The sequence below is a fragment of the Callorhinchus milii genome, unplaced genomic scaffold (genome assembly GCF_018977255.1).
Source record: "Callorhinchus milii isolate IMCB2004 unplaced genomic scaffold, IMCB_Cmil_1.0 Scaffold3, whole genome shotgun sequence".
NCBI classification, from domain to species: Eukaryota; Metazoa; Chordata; class Chondrichthyes; order Chimaeriformes; family Callorhinchidae; genus Callorhinchus; species Callorhinchus milii.
Window position 1 is genome coordinate 86601254 of NW_024704744.1, and position 17635 is coordinate 86618888.

Sequence of the window (17635 nt, forward strand, 5' to 3'; positions counted from 1 at the left end):
TCGTCTGAACTTCTAGTGCAATAATGGATATATTGTCAGAATTGTTATCGTTCAGGTGAGATATCCTGTCTCCCTGTCCTTAAGTTTCATTAAAGATATAGGGGACTATTTAAAAAGGAAAGGGAGTTTCTCTGGGTGTCCTGTTCATTCATTTCATGGCTGTTCGTGGCACCGTACTGGTGCAAAATGGTTGCCTGATTCCACTGGGTGGTGAATCAAGAACAGAGGGAATAAATAGGTATTTCCAACTAGTATTTTAAAATGAACTCCAGAGCTGGATTGACTAGAACAGCGAAAGTAAGTAAGGGTAAATTGTGAAAGATCATTTCCACTGGATCGTGAATCAACAAGAGAGGGAATAAATTCAAGATTATTACTAGAAACAGTAAACCTTATTAGGATGTGGAACATGTTCATCTGGTCAGTGAGTCAGTGACTCGAGGGCATCAATTTAAGATAATTACCAAAGGAGCAAAAGAAAAAATGGGGAGGAAGATTCTTTAAACAAAGGATCGTTGTCAGTAAGTGAATGTTTTGCTGGAAGCGGTGGTCAAGGCAAAATCCATACTAGATTTCAAAAAGGAACTAGACAGGTACCTAAAAAACAGGGAAGGTATGTAAAGGCACGTAAATGTTTGAATGGGTTATTCTTTCAAAGAATCAGTGCAAACACAACAAGCTGAATAGCTCACTGTGTTGTCAGGTTCACTGGTTACCATAATAGCTATTGATTCTGAGTCAACTATATCTTTCAAAATGCAATCAGATAAACAAATGAAGAAGATTAAAGACATAGAGGGATATGGAGAAAGAGGAGCTATGTGGGATTTTAGTAGATAGACAGTAGAGCTGAGGGATGTTTACACAATCTATCATATTGAAATATAGGTCAGAATAGAGGAGTTTTATTTACAACTTTTGAGCTCCCATTGTATCTCCAACAGTATTTCATCCTCAAAAGGATGCTACAATTATTACCATATCACATTAGGGCCATTCAAGGGCTATGGGATGCCATTCTTTCTCTTGGTAAATAGAGGCTAATAAACACATTAAAAATATACTGCTGAAGGTATTCCATTTGACTGCAATCCTTTTCTTCTCCCTGTGTGTTTAAAGAAAGATCCTCGGGGGTGGAGCGAGGTAAATGGGGAGCTGGGCTGGTTTCAAAGTGATATGCTTGGCAACAGAATGCCAGAATCGAGTCAATGGGATTGAATGGATTGTTCTTTTAAAGAGTCAGCACATTTTATGGTTACCACAATGGCTAACTGAATCTGTGGTAGTCTCAGTAGTGTAGTTTCTGAACCAGGTGAGTGTGGTGTCCAGAGCACTGCTGGTGACAATCCAACCAGCAGAGACAGGAATTATTCCCACTTGGTTCCCGTTAACCCTGCAAATCAAAGCTCTAACAAATAGTGTGGTCCTAGCTGGACAAGCGGTGGAAATCTTACCAGACGATGTTCTCAGTAGCAAGCCGCATGCTTTCAATTGGATGAAATCCAGTAGTACCACAACAAGTATTTGGGTTCCCCTTATCTAGTCTTGATAAACCCATATCTAATACTCTCTGGAATTAGATAACCAGGGTGTATATCTCCAGGGAGAGAGTACGAGTACGCATTCATTCCTGATACAGGGAAATTTCCGTGCATAGGTGACATACATATTTAGAACTCCCTGGTTTGTCAAATTGTCTCAAGCATGGTGTTAAGTTTCTATATGTGTCAGACACCTCCAAAAATGTCATGTGGATCTCTACCTCATTATAAGACTCTGGTATACCATGATCTTCAGATTAACGTGATCTCTTTATAGGTCCTTCACTAAAATATGGACAATTCTATTGCCTACAAGCTATAAGAATAATTTGTGAAGTTAGTTTTGCCAATTTTTTCCCCTACTCCTAAAAGTTGAAACTTGCTAGAGCACTGGCTCCCATCCATTACTTTAGTGCTCACGGTAAAATCAAGGTAACTCTAGACTGGACAGAGTGGGTATTGAATCTAAGCCTTAGTATTCTGTACGTTTTAATGCCGTACTCGCTAGTGTGTCAACCTATGAGGCCAATGGAGAGCCCAGATTGTAAGATTCTGGAAGGAAACGTAAATTTCACTGAACTTCATCGTATGATTTAATACTTATTTCCACCCCCCCCCCCCCCTGAAATATTATAGAAAATTGATTGAGGAAATATTTGCCTTTGAAAACATAAGTACTCATAGTTCTTAGTAATATGGGAGAAATATATATTTTGAAATAAATGTTAGAGTTTTCCTTAGTTTTCCTTTAGTTTGAACCCGTTTCCCCACATACAAGTGTTGGTCACTGGCCTTGGCATGTTACTTGTACAATTCCCAATGTAATTTACCATAAAGACATTAACATCTGCTCTAGAAGGCGGGTGAGCTCCAATGGGAAATATCTCGAAATGAAAATATACAACCTGCAATACAGCTTTTTCATGCTATAAATAAAATATTACTTCATCCATAGCAGGGCTTTTCCTGATGCATCTGGCAAGGCATTTACAATATGCTAATGAAGCTTGTTTGCCTGAACTCTTATCTGTAGCAAATGCTGTACTTCAGCCAGAATTTCATCTCTGTACAAACTGAATGACCAAGCCTATTGCATTTACCATAGAAACTCCATAAAGAAATTAACTTCGCCCACAAAACAAAACAGTCAATTCACTTTACAGTATATTCTGTGAAGTGCTTTGAGACGTCTTGAAGATGTGATAAGACGCTATATGAAATGCAAGGATTATTATTATTTTGCAACAGTAATAATCAATCCAAGGAATTGTTTTGTGTGCTTCTGTTAAATAATTATCTAATAAGTAGGATTGGAGGTGAAAAGTGTACCAATAGACACATAGCCAGCTTGTGAAGTAAGGCTAAATAACTTTGCAGAACATGAGCTGGTTATTTAAGGATTCTGGCACTTCCCATCAATCGGCTACACTTGTCATTACTTGAATCAAGGATTTTGTTTAAACACATCAGTCTAAATACCAGTTCTCTCTTTAATAAGCCTGCTCTTATCTACTGAAACAAATCAAAGGACCTCCAGTACAGCTCCTGTAGGATCCCCTCAGAACAAGCGAGCGTTGGTGCCTACTGGCATTCAATCAATAATTGTAGGCAGAATGTTGCTTAGTTGTAGACGCAGGAAGAGATCAAACCACTGCTTCCAGAGATATCACATCATTCCTAGTTCTCAACAGCAGGAATATTTCACCTATGCACAATTTATGAAAACCAAATGTACTGAACCCATATAATATAATCATCGTTGAATTACACTGAGGGAGATCTCACACAATTCATCCGCCGTAGTTAGTAATGGTAATTGTTTTAGCAATTGCACATTGATTATGTGACTGATCAGCCACAAGTAACCAGAGCATTTTAAAGTTAATGCTGTTCACACTAAAAGGGAGACATTTGCTGAAAGCATGTATAGTTCGATGGCAAAAATAAGTTATGCACCATAATTGCTTTTGCAGAGAGTATTGCTCCACTTATTACACTTAGCTCAGAGCTGAGTTGAGGATTGGAGATAATAATGCCTATGGGAATAACTAACCTAGTAATAAATTAGCTTAAATTACCAATAAGATGTCAATTGTCCCTCTCGAATGGCAAGAGTCAGCACTTCACAGGACTTTCTGTAAATTGGGGTGACTGCGAGCTTTGTGACAAAATGCGGCAGCCGATTTGTGCAGAGCAATGTCTCCAAACTACCATGAAGTGAATCACCAATGTTGTTGGGGATTGTTGACCAGGACACCGGAAGAAACTCCCTTCTCTTTTCAATTAGTGACAGACGGGACCTCGGTTTTATGTCTTATGTGGAGGACAGGACCTCCAGCAATGTAGTTCTCCCCCAGTACTGTTTGGAGTGTCAGCCTACACTATATAAGTTCCAAGTCCCAATGTGGTGCTTGAACCAACAACAGATTGACTCAGAAACAAGTGATACCAACTAAACCAGGCGATAAACGAATAAAAAAAAAGAAATCACCACAATGACCTTTTTGTCTGAAGAGTCATGAACCTAAATTCTGCGAGGCCCACTGTATTTGGGCCCCAGTAGAGTTTATCTGTACCACAGATACGTAACCTATTTACTCTATCCTTTCTCTCAACCTCACCCACCTACCATCACTGCTGGTAATTTTACAGTCATTATGTATTTATTTATGCCTAAACATACAAGTTTGCAGGTCTTTGTTTTGAGCTGGCATAGACACGATAGACCAAAAATGGCTGCTGTATTTACATACAAAAATAGTCACTATACTTGATAGCAATTAGTGTGAAATGCTTTGAGATGTTGCAATGTGATTAGGCACTATAAGAATCCAACTTCTTATTTATTGCTCATTCTCTATTATGTACTCAAGAAGCATTTCACTTTACTAGAACAGGAAACCAACTAAAAACAGCCTCCATGATGGTACAATGAAGCACAATTCCTATTGTAGGAACAGCAATAGGGATCAACTTGGGGACCGCACTGATTGGCAGGTCAGTGAAGGATGATTATAGGATTATTATATTATACATTAATTATTATATATCCAAATAAAATATGATAAGGGGTTAGTTAAGATAATAAAAATTATTGCAGTGGTGGCCAATAAAATCTCAAAAAATATTATTTTGCTACAATCACTATTGGATAATCCAAATAGTTCATTTTAAATGTTATTATGTTTGACATTGAAAACCTTCCAACCTCAGTGTTCTGTGCAAGTTAACTGTGCTACCGGTGCAGAATGGCAAATAGCGAAGTTTTATTTTTGCCTTACAGTTCACTGCAATGATGGAGCAGCAAGAAGGATAAATAGGGCTCAATACTCTACGTTGTTCTATTCCCTGGAGCAAAGCTACTTTGCTCCCAGTGACATAAATGTAGCACAGTGAATGTTGTACAGTGAACATAAATGCAAGTTGTTGCTATGATGCCGACTGTAAATTGGCAGAAAAATTTATGCAACACAATAGACATTCTAGATGAAAGAATATCTGGCATTGTGATTTTTTAAAATATATTTTAAACACTGCTCTTCAATTATGTGGAAGCTATCAAACAGCTTCTTTGTGAAGTTCTGAGTTGCACAATAACGTCTGTCATCATATTCTGCCATATTTTGCATTTAGAATGACAGCAGTAATTTGAATAACTATTGCATAATGGAAGCAGTGGGATAACATAACCACCAAAATTATTATTTTGCTACATATCCCAATCATATAATCTTCTTAAAACTAACAAATAGCTCAAAAATTGTTACCGCTGCACAGAAACGTCTCGTGGTCTCCTCAAAATGACAACTAACAACACACATAAGTTTGATTCTAAAAAGTTAGAATCAATAGTTACATTTCTCATTTAATTAAGTGCACAAATAATATTTATATGATTTATAATAATAAATCTTGCATTTGATATAAACGCCTTATTACATCATCAAAGCTCAAAACGCTTTACAGGATTTGTGACTTTATTAAACTTGATAACAGCTGAGGAACTTGATTCCAGTTATGTTTCACTTGCATTTACACAAATTGCATTTCTTAAACTGTACATTAATATATTTTTCCATACTGATGAGGAACAAATGAATGAGGAAAAGTTTAACTTTTCTGTGTCCTTAAAGGAGAAGAAAAAGTGTAGAGAGAATAATTTCTGTTCAAAGCACTCCCCCTAGCTATGGAAGAAAAAAAATGTTATACAATTATCTTTTCCCTTCAAGCAAGGGATCCTTGATTTTCTACATCACTGAGACCTGCTCCTTACATTCTGGTGTATGTTACTTGGAGGACTGAGTCCTGCACAGTTTAGCCTAGGACAGTTCAGGAGCTGTGGATCCCAGGGCAGCATGGCACCAGCTGGGTGTTCCTGCATGCTCTCCAATCTTCAACTGCAGAATTATTTGCCAAAGAAAGTATGGAAGTGCACAAGGCCTGTGGATTTTGCGATAAGGAAAATCTCTAGTGAACCTCCGCTCTACCATCGGTGGCCGTGCCTTCAGCCACTATGCCCCGAAACTCGGGAACTCTTTCCCTCAATCCCTCCGCCTTGCCACTTACCTCCCCAGTTTCAAATCCCATCTAAAGACCTTCTGTTTTGATCGTGTTTACCGTCACCTCCCCACTCCCTCTCACCCTGGTTCGGGATCAGACTCCGCTTTGTTAGCTTCCAGAAACATTTAGTTCTGTGGGCCTGCACGGTACACCAAGTATTCGCCGCTTCCCAAGTTAAAAAGGGACAACGTCTAGGTTCACAAGAGCCGCAGCACTTATTGTGTATAGTGTACAGTTGTAGCCCACGTGAACTGATGAGAGTGGTGCTTCACAAAGAAAATTACATCAGTGGTGCTTCCTGAATATAGCGAATATGCCCTCCCTTCAGCCCCTCCCTCCCTGCAGGTGCTTCTTCTATTTGCCACCAATGATCTCACTACCTGGTCCTGGACTCCAGGAGTTCAGAACCATGAAGGAGAACTGTTTGGACATACGTCTTGCACAGCACAAGCTTAACCTGCATTAGGACGCTGCTGTCATTGAAGCAACAATGAGAACCATCAGAATGCACACTCTGGAAAAAATCCAGGATTTGGCTGTGTCTTCCCATTGTGCTCCCATGACATATCTCTCAGTTTGTATCTGTTCACATACTTAAAAACACAATAAGTCTCTCAATTTCCATATGTCGATGAAAACTGGGGACAAAAATCAACACTGTACATTGGACATGAAAAAACCCTTGTTTTCTGGGCTTCATAGCGATTCTGGGCATGTAGGCCAATTTAATGCATAGTTCTTGCCTACAGAAATGAGGGGCTTTGATCCTGCCACTTGTTTCTATGGAAACAATGTGAATAAAAGCTTTCAAAGTACTTACAGCCAATCATCATCATAGCCACAGCAAAGATCTTCTCCCCGTCTGTGGTTGGGGCAATGTTACCAAACCCGATGCTGGTGAGGCTGGTCATCGTAAAATACAGTGAGGAGATGTAAACTGAGTCTTTGCTTGGGCCTCCTTCCCACTTGTCTGTCCCACTTGCATTAAAGTGATACGGCATTCCAATGTTTTCCCCCAGCTGATACAGCCAGCTTTCTGTTCTTATCCGGTTTGATTCCTCATCAATCACTTCGTAATCCCCAATGCTGTACCAGATGCAGGCCAGCCAGTGTGCTGCAAGGCCGAAAACGCAAACGAGTAGCACTAACACAGCAGCTCCATATTCGATGTAATGGTCCAGCTTTCGGGCCACCCGGCCTAAGCGAAGAAGCCGAACAACTTTAAGGGAGCTGAAGAGGCTGCTGATGCCCTGTAAAGAATTAACAACAAAAAATTGCATTTATATTGCGCCTTTCATGTCAGGAGGATAAATAAATGCATATACACAGAGCGTATGCACACTCTCTCACATATACACCCACAAAGAGACCTGTACATACACTCACATAGGCACAAACACAATTACATACGAACTACATATGTGGTAAAGCACACTTTGTACTATCTTTTCTGCCAATTATTACCTGAACCTAACTCAATAAAGCAGTAGTAAACTTGAGTAAATGCCTAATTCATCAATACTGGACAATAAATCTATTACACATGTTAAGTAATGCAAAGGTGGCCTTCTGAAATAATGAATATCGCACAATGACTTTCAAGCACATTACGGAAAAAACACTAAACAAACGTAAAGCCTACTTTAGTCACAGCACGGTGATTCCAGTTCTTCAGACCCCAAAATATAGGCAGGGGGAGTGTGCCAAGCCATGCAAATAAAGAGGCATGCAAATGGAAAAAAATAGAAACCAAGAAGAAAGGTAAAATATAACAGAACAGTGATTTCATGTCAAGATCTCACATTTATAAAGTGCTGTAGATCACAGTTCAATTATTACACATGGCATTTTTGTGCATTAATGTCGATGAAAACAAATAAAAGTGGCGCACGATTAATCACAGTATCAGTCTCCATTTTTCAGCACATTATAAAACTATCAGGCTGTGCAGGATTTCTACACTCCATGAAAAGGAGACGTGGTGTGAACAGAAAAAATCTATTTAAACTGAAGCAGCAGAGGCCTGAAATTTGTATGGTCTTAGTCTAAAACCACTGTCGCAAAATGTAATTACGTCTTAATTTTTTTTGAAGAACTGCGGGAAACCAGGTTCCAGATCATGACCACTGCATGGGGCAGGGATGATCAAGTAGCATCAAGCTCAGCTGCAGTGCTCCCCACCCTCCCCCATAATCAACTAGTCTGCTGACACTCACTGTCAGCAATCCCACAAGAGTAATTGTCCCGTCCCCCCTATAGTTAAGTAGTCCGCTGTCACTCACTGCCAAGGATTCCATAAGAGTAATTGCCGCACCGGTAGGCTCCTGGAGCCAGGAGAAAAAGGAGTGGAGAGAGACGGACAGGTGATTGGAGAAAAATTGATGAGCAAGAAAAAAGTACTCCATCAACTGGACATTTAAAGCAACTAGTTGAATTGCAATAAAGCTTTTGACCATCTTCTGCTGCAAATGTAATTCTGCTGCGAATGTGAGTTTTATCCCAAAGTGGTTTGACACAAGCAGTTTCTGTTCAATGCTGGCAGTGGTGAAATTGAGCGTTCAGATTTTATTTTTTTGGGAGGAGCAAAAATCAGGGATTGTTTCTCCTTGAAGTGAAAATATTGATTAGAGAAAGCAGCTCTCACCAGAACATTGCAGACCTAACTCTGCTGCTGTGGATCCAGCCACAAATGTCAGCCATGTATCATTCACCAGTCAAGGAAACCACGCAGGGAAACTAATTGTTTTGTGCTTTCTGAACTCAACAGTCAGAAATGGTCCCTAAATATTCAGTATTTCTAAAGCAGATCAGAAATACCATTGGGATTTTAGTTTCATGTCCAGTTGGGTGAACTTAACATCATAAGTTCTAATGCATTAACAAAACCCCAAAAAGGGGCAAAATGAAAAATGATCAGATTGTTTTGATGCTTATTTAGGGCTCAGAAAGGGAAGAGTAGGACTCACTGTAAACATTACAGCTCTAACAGCCTCATAAATGTGCCATCACTAGCAGGCACACTTGGAGAATATAAAGGTTTGATATTTTACTGTAAAGCATTTGCATTTAAAAATTATGACCAATCAATTGCACCTCCAGAAGAGAAAGTGAATCATTACTGAGAAGCTTAACACGACAGATAACCTTGACACAACAGAAAGTGGAAATATTAGTGTTCTAACAGACAAATTGAGGGTGGAATTATCTGGAACATATCAGACATGGAAAAAAGGTCCAATTTCCTTGGAAGTACAAAAATGTCGATTCAAGGTCACTTCATCCACGGAATGTCATCCGCACACTTATAAAATGTGCACTATAAATGAAATGAAGAATGAAAGTGGAAAAAAATCTTACAAATAAAAATGCACCAATTCCATTCACATATTTTAATTCCCACTTAAACTTTTTAAAAAAACTCACAATTACATTAAGGTCATTCTGTCATTTGGTGGATTATAAAATTATTGAATCTCTCAGAAGATCAGGTACCAACCTCATCCACGTTCTCAAAGGCATTGATGACATCATATGGCAAACAGGACAGGAGGTCTATAACAAACCAAGTCTTCAAGTAATTCATACGGATCAGTTTTGGGTCGGAAATCACTTCTCCAGCCGGCCCAACAAAAGTGGTATGAAAATTGAGCACTATGTCCACCAAGAAGATGACATCGACAATGCTATCAACTACTAGCCAAGTCACATTGTTCTGTTTGGTTTTGAAGGAAACGTTGTAGGGAACCATAATTGCAGTGTAGAAGGTCAGGATCAAGATTATCCAATCCCAGGAAGTTTTGAATGCACAGTAGTGCAGGATGATGTGCGGTGGAGTCTTTGGTGCCTCTTGTTTGTATTGTGGAAGAATCTCCGAGCCAAGCTGTAATACCTGCCCAATGCAGACAAATAATGGTTAGTAATTTGGCTTTCAAACTTTGGGAATGATTTCATGGCTGTGGAACTGCATCCACGCTCTTGTGGCCTACATTACTTCGTGAAAGTTCCAATGTTTTTTTCTGAGCTCCGGCAAATGTTTTTTGTCTTTCAGGACGCTTAGCAGCAAATTGGGAGAGAGGGAAAACACATTAGAAACATATGAGAAATAAACAGTAGCTATGCTGGTTATTAAGATGGTGATAAGTTAATGTTACCCAGGCATATAAGGACAATAATTGCTCAATGCAATAAGTCTTCCATGATTCACCTTAGTGGAGAAATTCAAATTACCAATTTTTTTAGAGTGAAAATTCCTTTCAATGCAATCATATTCTGCATATTAACAATTCATCTAGATGAGAAAGGTGCATACTTATATTCACCTCCGACTGCAAGTAATTGCTAACCGCAGCATTCAGAAGGACTTCAAAGTATTCAGTGTTTCAAGAGGATGGCAGCTTTGAAGTCTGAATGCAAGGTTTTGTCATGGAAACTAATTATAAGCATTACTTAGGAAGAATCAGACCCCAGTGTGTTTAAAAAAAACTGACATCCCTGAACAAGCAATTAATAAGAGCCAATGTCAAACAACAATATTCCAATTTTTTCATTTGAAATTGTTCTCTTTGAAGAAATCAATGGATAAATATTGTGCTTACTATAGATTTCAGAACAAACAAATTCTGCTGTTAAAACCCAATGTCATTTATATTCCTGGGAATGGTATTTAACAGTTTCTTTGCATTTGAGTGGATGACTGGAATCTAACTTTTTGCCTCTAATCTCCTCAGCAGGTTTCTGCACATGATAAAAATGATGTTATGTGACACTTGTTATTAATGGAAGCCAAATTGGCTCCAGCTAGCATACTTTAACACATGACTACGTGAGGACATTTACAAGCCTTCAAGGTCCTTTCTTCCCTATGACATGTGCAAAATAACCACCTGTAAATTTGTAAAGATGACTACTCCAAAGTTGAATTGAAGAAACCAAAGTTTTGAAACATCAGAACGTCTATGGCATTCTCTGAATAAACTCAAGGACACTTAAACAGAGTCCTTATTATAGATGGATAACTAATAATAAATAATAAATAATATTAACTAAAGCCAGCACTAAAACATATGGGGCAATCCCATTATAACAGTACTCCCTGCCCATAGCACTGTCTCGCTTATAATGCCAGTGCTACCCAGAAATGCTATCAAGTGGCTAACGCCCAGGTCATAATGTCACCATAATGATGGCAATTTGCACACAACAAAGTTTAACAAACAGGCATGAACTGAACAACCAATTTTTATCTGGAGGATCATTGGCCAGGACCCCAGAAGAAACTCCTTTGCCTTTTCTTATAGTGCCATGGGATCTTTAACGTCCTCCAGATCAAGCATGTGCCCATTTAATAATAATAAACCCTGCATATGATATAACATTTTACCACATCTTTTAGACATCTCAAAGTGTTTCACAGATATACTGTAAAGTGAATTGACTGTTTTTTTGTGTGTGGGAAGCCAATTGCACACAGCAGTGTCCCACAAAACAGTCGTGGATTGGGTAAAACCCCAAATTTATCTGGTTGAAGTTTAAAATGTAAAAGGGACGTCCTCCTGACATGAAAGGCACTATACTAATGTAATCCTGTTGTTGTTGTATTTCCCCCTTTTGTTCTTACTGTTTTGTTAAGACAGAACTCACCTCAGCCAGCCTTGAGTGCTTGTGAACACTTTCTCCTTTATGCACAGTTGGAGCTAGCTGCTGTAGAACACCTCTGCTGCTTGTGAGTGCCCTTGTCAGACGGGCAAATTTACCCCAGCCTACAAACAAACACAGCGATTTATAAGCAAGCATACTGTCCAGTCTTCAACAATTAACATGTTGTAAATATAATAATAATAATCCTTGCATTTGATATAGCACCTTATCACCTCTTTGAGATGTCTCAAAACACTTCACAGAATATACTGTGAAGTGAATTGACTGTATATTTTGTGGGCGAAATGCAAAATATAGACACATTCCAAGAAAGGACAGAAGAAAATGGGATCCTTGTCCTTACGTTCAGATCCCTCCACAGTCTCACCTCAGCGACCTCACTGCAAATCTGCTGAATTGGCCGCTCCCGCCACTGAGCAAATACCAGCTGACTTCATATCCCCCGGCTGGTCTAACCCACTATCTGTGGACAAGCTTTCAGACATTCTGCTTTTTGGAACTGCATCCCTCCGCCTTGCCCCTTTTCTCTCTTCCTCTCTCTTCCTCTCTCCCCACATTTAAAAAACATCTTAAGGACCTATCTCTTCTGGTGATCTTTTCCCCCCTCTCTTCCCACTCCCTTCAGCTCACCCACCCCACCCAGCTCAGCTGTGTGAGGCACTTAAGGTGCTTGTGAGGCGCAAAAAATATATAAATTGTATAACGTTGTCTAATATGCAGCTAATGGAATTCCTTAACTAAGGAACACAGGAGTAGCCCATGCCCACTCGCAGGAACTCTGCTCCCACACAATCTACAATTGGAGCATTGACAAGAATTAGAACTTGAAATTTATTTCTCTGATCTGATTTTAACTGTTGCACAAAAAGGGCTGAGAATGAGACAAAAACTGTCTCAGTGATTAATAATAGAGTATCTTTTTTTCCCCCAGTCATCACAATTTTACAATTTTTAGTAGTAAATTTTGAGACTGGATATTATAGAATAAAAATGGCAACAACAGTTCTTTTCACTATAATTTGCAAATAATAGTGACGGAAGAGGACAATCTGACATACTGCATTTCAATACACAGATTTCAAAAAGAAGTAATTTGCAAGGACTTGGGGGAAGGGCAGGTAAATGGGACTGAAAAGATTGTTCTTGTAAAGAGCCAATACAGACACAATGGGCAGAATGGCCTTCTTCTTTTCTCTATTGTTTTAGGAATTTCGATATGACCTATTTCTTATTAAGAAATACCACAAACCCATGCCCATTGTTCACCTTTTCAGATCTCTAGAAAATCAAAGCAAAGAAATACAACCTTGTCCAATGAGGACTATGTCGTACATATATTTCCATTAGCCTCCTCCGGTTCAATTTCTCACATCTCTACTCAAGTGGACTCCAAAGTGCAATCGTGTTAAGTTTTTAGATAAATTAGTTTCACACGCTATAGGCAACGCTTAGGAACAATTTGGAGATACTAATTTCTGCAAAGCGAAGCAACAAATTCATTTATAAATGTAACGGAAGTAATCAGAGATGGCAAATCAATTACCTTCTACAAGAATTATGAAATCCTTGAGATCAGAACTTGTTAGCTTGTGCTCAGTCCAAAAGTGTTAAACGTTGCTGTCCAATGCAATATTTTAATACTATAATGTTAAAATTTTGTAGGCAGAAGAAAGCCATTGGCTCATCGTGTCTGTGCTGGTTATCATTTAGTCCCCTCCATTGCCCTTTCACTGTGCCATTTCATATATTTTATTATTGATTCTGCTACAACCATAATTTTTGGATGGGCATTCCATGTCATAATAACCCTCCTAACAACTCTCTTTTGTTTTTTTGGTGGTAATCTTAAATTGGTTGCTTTTTGTTACTGGTTAACCTTTACCAAAAGGTCCTGCATAGGCTGTGAACACCTGGACCAGGTATTTTCTCAACCTTTCTGCTCTCGTGTAAATAGCCGCAGCCTGTCAAGGATAATGCAAAATCGCTTTCAGAAACTCAAAGCTAACATTTGGGTAGTATGGAATATTTCAAAATGACTCGAATCATGAAACATTTAGTGTCGTACCAAGATAGATTCAAATGCCTTTAAATGATTTATGGGTGCATTTTATAAAGCAAATTTATCTCTAAATTCTTTCCTGACAGATTTCCTGACAGTTAGGTCTTAACCACGGCTAGGTTATTTTACAGTCAGATCTTAACCACAGTTTTGATCAGTTTTTTAACGCTATAAGTGTGGGATAATTTAGCAGTGAGTTAATTTTATACAACAATCAGTGGCTAGAATTGTTACCTTTGGTTGAATCATCCTCAATGGGCTGTTTGAAAGCTGTGATGTCGCTAAAAGTGCAAAGGAATAAAACCACCTTGTCTTGTTCATTTCGAATCGGAGCAATTTTTATGAAGAACCAGACTGGTGTCCCTGTTAAAAAAAAACACAGTAATTACTTTTCAGCATCAAATAAAAAGACTTTTGGTGCATTGTTCTACGTTGCAACAAACTCAAAGGTTTCAAAGCAGCATCAATCTCTTTCAAAATGAGTCCATTCTTACAACTTCAACCTAATGAGGTGAATTACATTCGATTCTGAATGGCGGAATTTATTACTGCAAAAAGTCCACAAATGTAAAAGCAAACTAAACATTGTAAAATCAAGCACTGATTAGAGAAGTCTCAAACACAATCTAAATGAAACCATAGCAGTGCTACAAGTGGATTGATGTACATGGCTATCATTCTCCTGCACTTTTTCCACTCACATATATAGACTTCCCCTGTACCATCACACACTCTGACTGATACATTGAGACACAGCAACAGATGTGTTCCTGAAGCCACCTTCAAAAACTTAGATTTGAATATTAAATTGTGAACCTTTTTAAAAAAACTTCAACATTGCATTTGAACTGATTTTAGATTTCTTTAATTATCATTAAAGGCTAGATTTTTAAGCAGTGAGCTACTCAAAGAGGTGAACTAATCTGTTTTAGTGGCACAACTGACGCATTAAATTGCTCCTAGCACCTGCACTAGTGGGTTAGCAACCTTTAAAAATTAACTGCTGTGCGCAATTGGCTGCTGCATTTCGCCCACAAATATACAGTTAATTCACTTTACAGTATATTCTGTGTAGTGCTTCGAGACATCTAGAAGATGTGAAAAGCGCTATATCAAATCCAAGAATTATTATTATTATTATTATAAACTTCAGGTGGTCTATGCCTCCAACAAGCATCAGAACGCATTTCATGCTTGGGAGAAATGCACTAACGCAATAACGAACTAGATAAATCCCTTAAATGAACTCAACTACGGGATTCTGGGAGAAGAGCAGGTAAATGGGACTAAAGGGATTGCTCTTAAGGGAGATGGCAGGGAGACGAGGGGCCAAAAGGCCTTCTTCTGTGCTGTAAATTTCTGTTGTTCTATCAGTGGCAATGACTCTCCAACAGAGTGAAAAGACCAGTGTTTCTGATGAAAATCAAACATGCATAGCTGACATTACATAATGGCTTGAGTGGAGACCCATAGCAAAGAGAGACAAATACACTTAATATTTATTGCCAAAATTTATTCAAAGTATATTTGGTTAAAATAACTGGTCAAAAACATTTTTGTGAAAAATCACTTCAACGTTGCTTTTTTTAAAAATAGGTACTTATTATTATTATTACAATGATCTGAAAATAACTATGGTGTGTAAATTCATTCATAATTTGCTCCTTTGAAAATGTCATGCACACAGGCAAACAAAGGCTAGACCTTACAGCCTTTCAAGGAGATAGTGCAGAAAGGTACTATCATATTAACACTCTTTATTGGCATCATCGTGAAGTCTGATACTGTGCAGGCTTCACCACTGAGCTAAAATACTACCCATAAAATAGCAACATGAAAGTAAAAAAAAGTTCAGTGGTTTCACAAGAACAAAATATACCACTGAGAAAAAAATATATATGTGGATCAGAAAAGTGGGTTAAGGAACACAATAAGCTTTCCTTGTCAGCACATGGGCATCAGTGTGATTAAAATCTACCCAGCACGCGTTCTCCTGGGTTTGCTGAATCAAAATAGTATTACACAGAGCAGACGCGTTTCAAACATTCTTCACTGTGTTTCTCTGTTAGCGCCGGGAACCAGCCTGCACAAAGGGAGCAATGAGTGTGCCAGCTGGGGGGCAGGTCTGCAGGAACACAACTAGTGCATCTCGCTAGAGTTGGCATTTTATAATGAGGCATTTTATAATGTGTGTAAGAGGAGAAATGATTAGCCATCCTTCAGGCGTTTACACACATTATCCTTCATATGTGAAACTCATACAATTGGGTGGGAGTGTGTTACAAGTGGGTGGGAGTGTGTTAATTCATTTTTTTCAGATTTTTATAGTTTGTTTCCATTAGCAAATTTGGCAGCTTGCATGCAAACATGAGGAAAGCATGTTTGTAGCTGACTTTAAAAGTGCACTTGAATGCTAGAAAATCAAAGACAATGTTCTTCTCTATTGTCACCTTCCCCTTCCTCCCTTGCTCAGTATCTAACTCTGCCACTGTGCAGCACTCCGAGATGCTATCCTGCATATAGGGCGCTATATAAATGCAATTGGTTGTTGTTATTCTCACTAAAGGTTCATTTCTGAAACCATTGGTTTACTTTCAGCAATACATCAATTGCAAATGCAACACACAAACAAGGAGCTTTCCAGCAAGTAAATTAAACACCAACAACACTTTAATAATAATAATAATGCTTTGCACAACTATAGCAATTTAGAGCTGCACACATTATACATTTTATTCCATCAATAATCTAAACTACTGATGCATAAAAGTTTGCACTGTATTGTGTTTGTTGTTGTTGGGAGGCGTTCATCAACTGTCGGACGTGACCACTATCATAGGCTTTTGCTAGCCCCTCAAACTGGTCCTGCTATTAACTCTGCCATAAAACAGCATGGGAGGTCAGTCTCTAGCAAGTTATAACTTAGTTGGGAAATACTTTAGAACAAAAGAAAGAACCATCAGGATTATTTCTGATTGAAAGGTCACGGAAATACCTGTTTCTTAGTAACATTTACATAAAACACTACCACTCTTTCCATACACTGCAACCAAAAACACCTTACAGACTCCTGGGATACACCCAAAAGATGCTCTGGTTTCACTTACTGTTCTTCTTGTACATCAGGATTTCAAATGAGTTTATCTCATAGTTATCAAATGTGAGTCGAACTTTTTCAATTGTTTCCTTGTCCGTTAACTCCCCGTACATGAAGCTGTGAATACAAATTGGGATATTAAAGACATTAAACTGTTGCTTTGATATTTCAGCATAATTGGCAATGATTTTCTCCAAAGCATGATGATCACATAAGATCACAAAAAAGGTCAGGATGTTCAAAGATCTAGGGCCCATTTGAGCTTCTCCTGCGAGAATACCAACCTTCATTCTGTTTCTTCAATAAATCCAAGTTCTTGATCTCCATCACCTTTTCTGGTAACTTGTTCCAGCCTTATCTAGCTGCCCTTATAGTTTACCTCTCTACCCCCTCTCCTCTGACTTGCTTCCAGGGCTGGGCAGCTGTCTTATGTTGCAATGACTAGAACTGTACACAACATAGTACATAGTACTCCAAGGGCAGCCAAACCAGAACTCATTGCTGTGTACAAACTGGCTGCTGCTGTTAAATGTCCAGACTGGACTGAGCGGGCTGAGAGAATATATGCATCATGAATTGTGGTGCTGGGTCATGCAGAGCCTGCCTTTACCTTTTGTTTAAGAGAAGACCTGAAGCTGAAACACTTGGTTAACAATACTCTCTGTTGCCCCATTTCTTAATGATGAGCAGACATGAATGATGAGTTTCAACAGGTAACAG

General features: G+C 38.7%; 1 protein-coding gene across 1 annotated transcript in view; it reads right to left on the reverse strand.

The window, feature by feature from the left end:
* kcnh1a (potassium voltage-gated channel, subfamily H (eag-related), member 1a) overlaps positions 1-17635 on the reverse strand; it is a 127672-nt gene that overhangs the window by 93111 nt on the left and 16926 nt on the right. The window contains exons 3-7 of the mRNA XM_007892479.2: positions 16926-17032; positions 14053-14181; positions 11742-11860; positions 9598-9990; positions 6922-7351 (exon numbers count right to left, since the gene is read on the reverse strand). Of these exons, the coding sequence (XP_007890670.1) occupies positions 6922-7351; positions 9598-9990; positions 11742-11860; positions 14053-14181; positions 16926-17032 (1178 nt within the window). The remainder of the gene's footprint in view (positions 1-6921; positions 7352-9597; positions 9991-11741; positions 11861-14052; positions 14182-16925; positions 17033-17635) is intronic.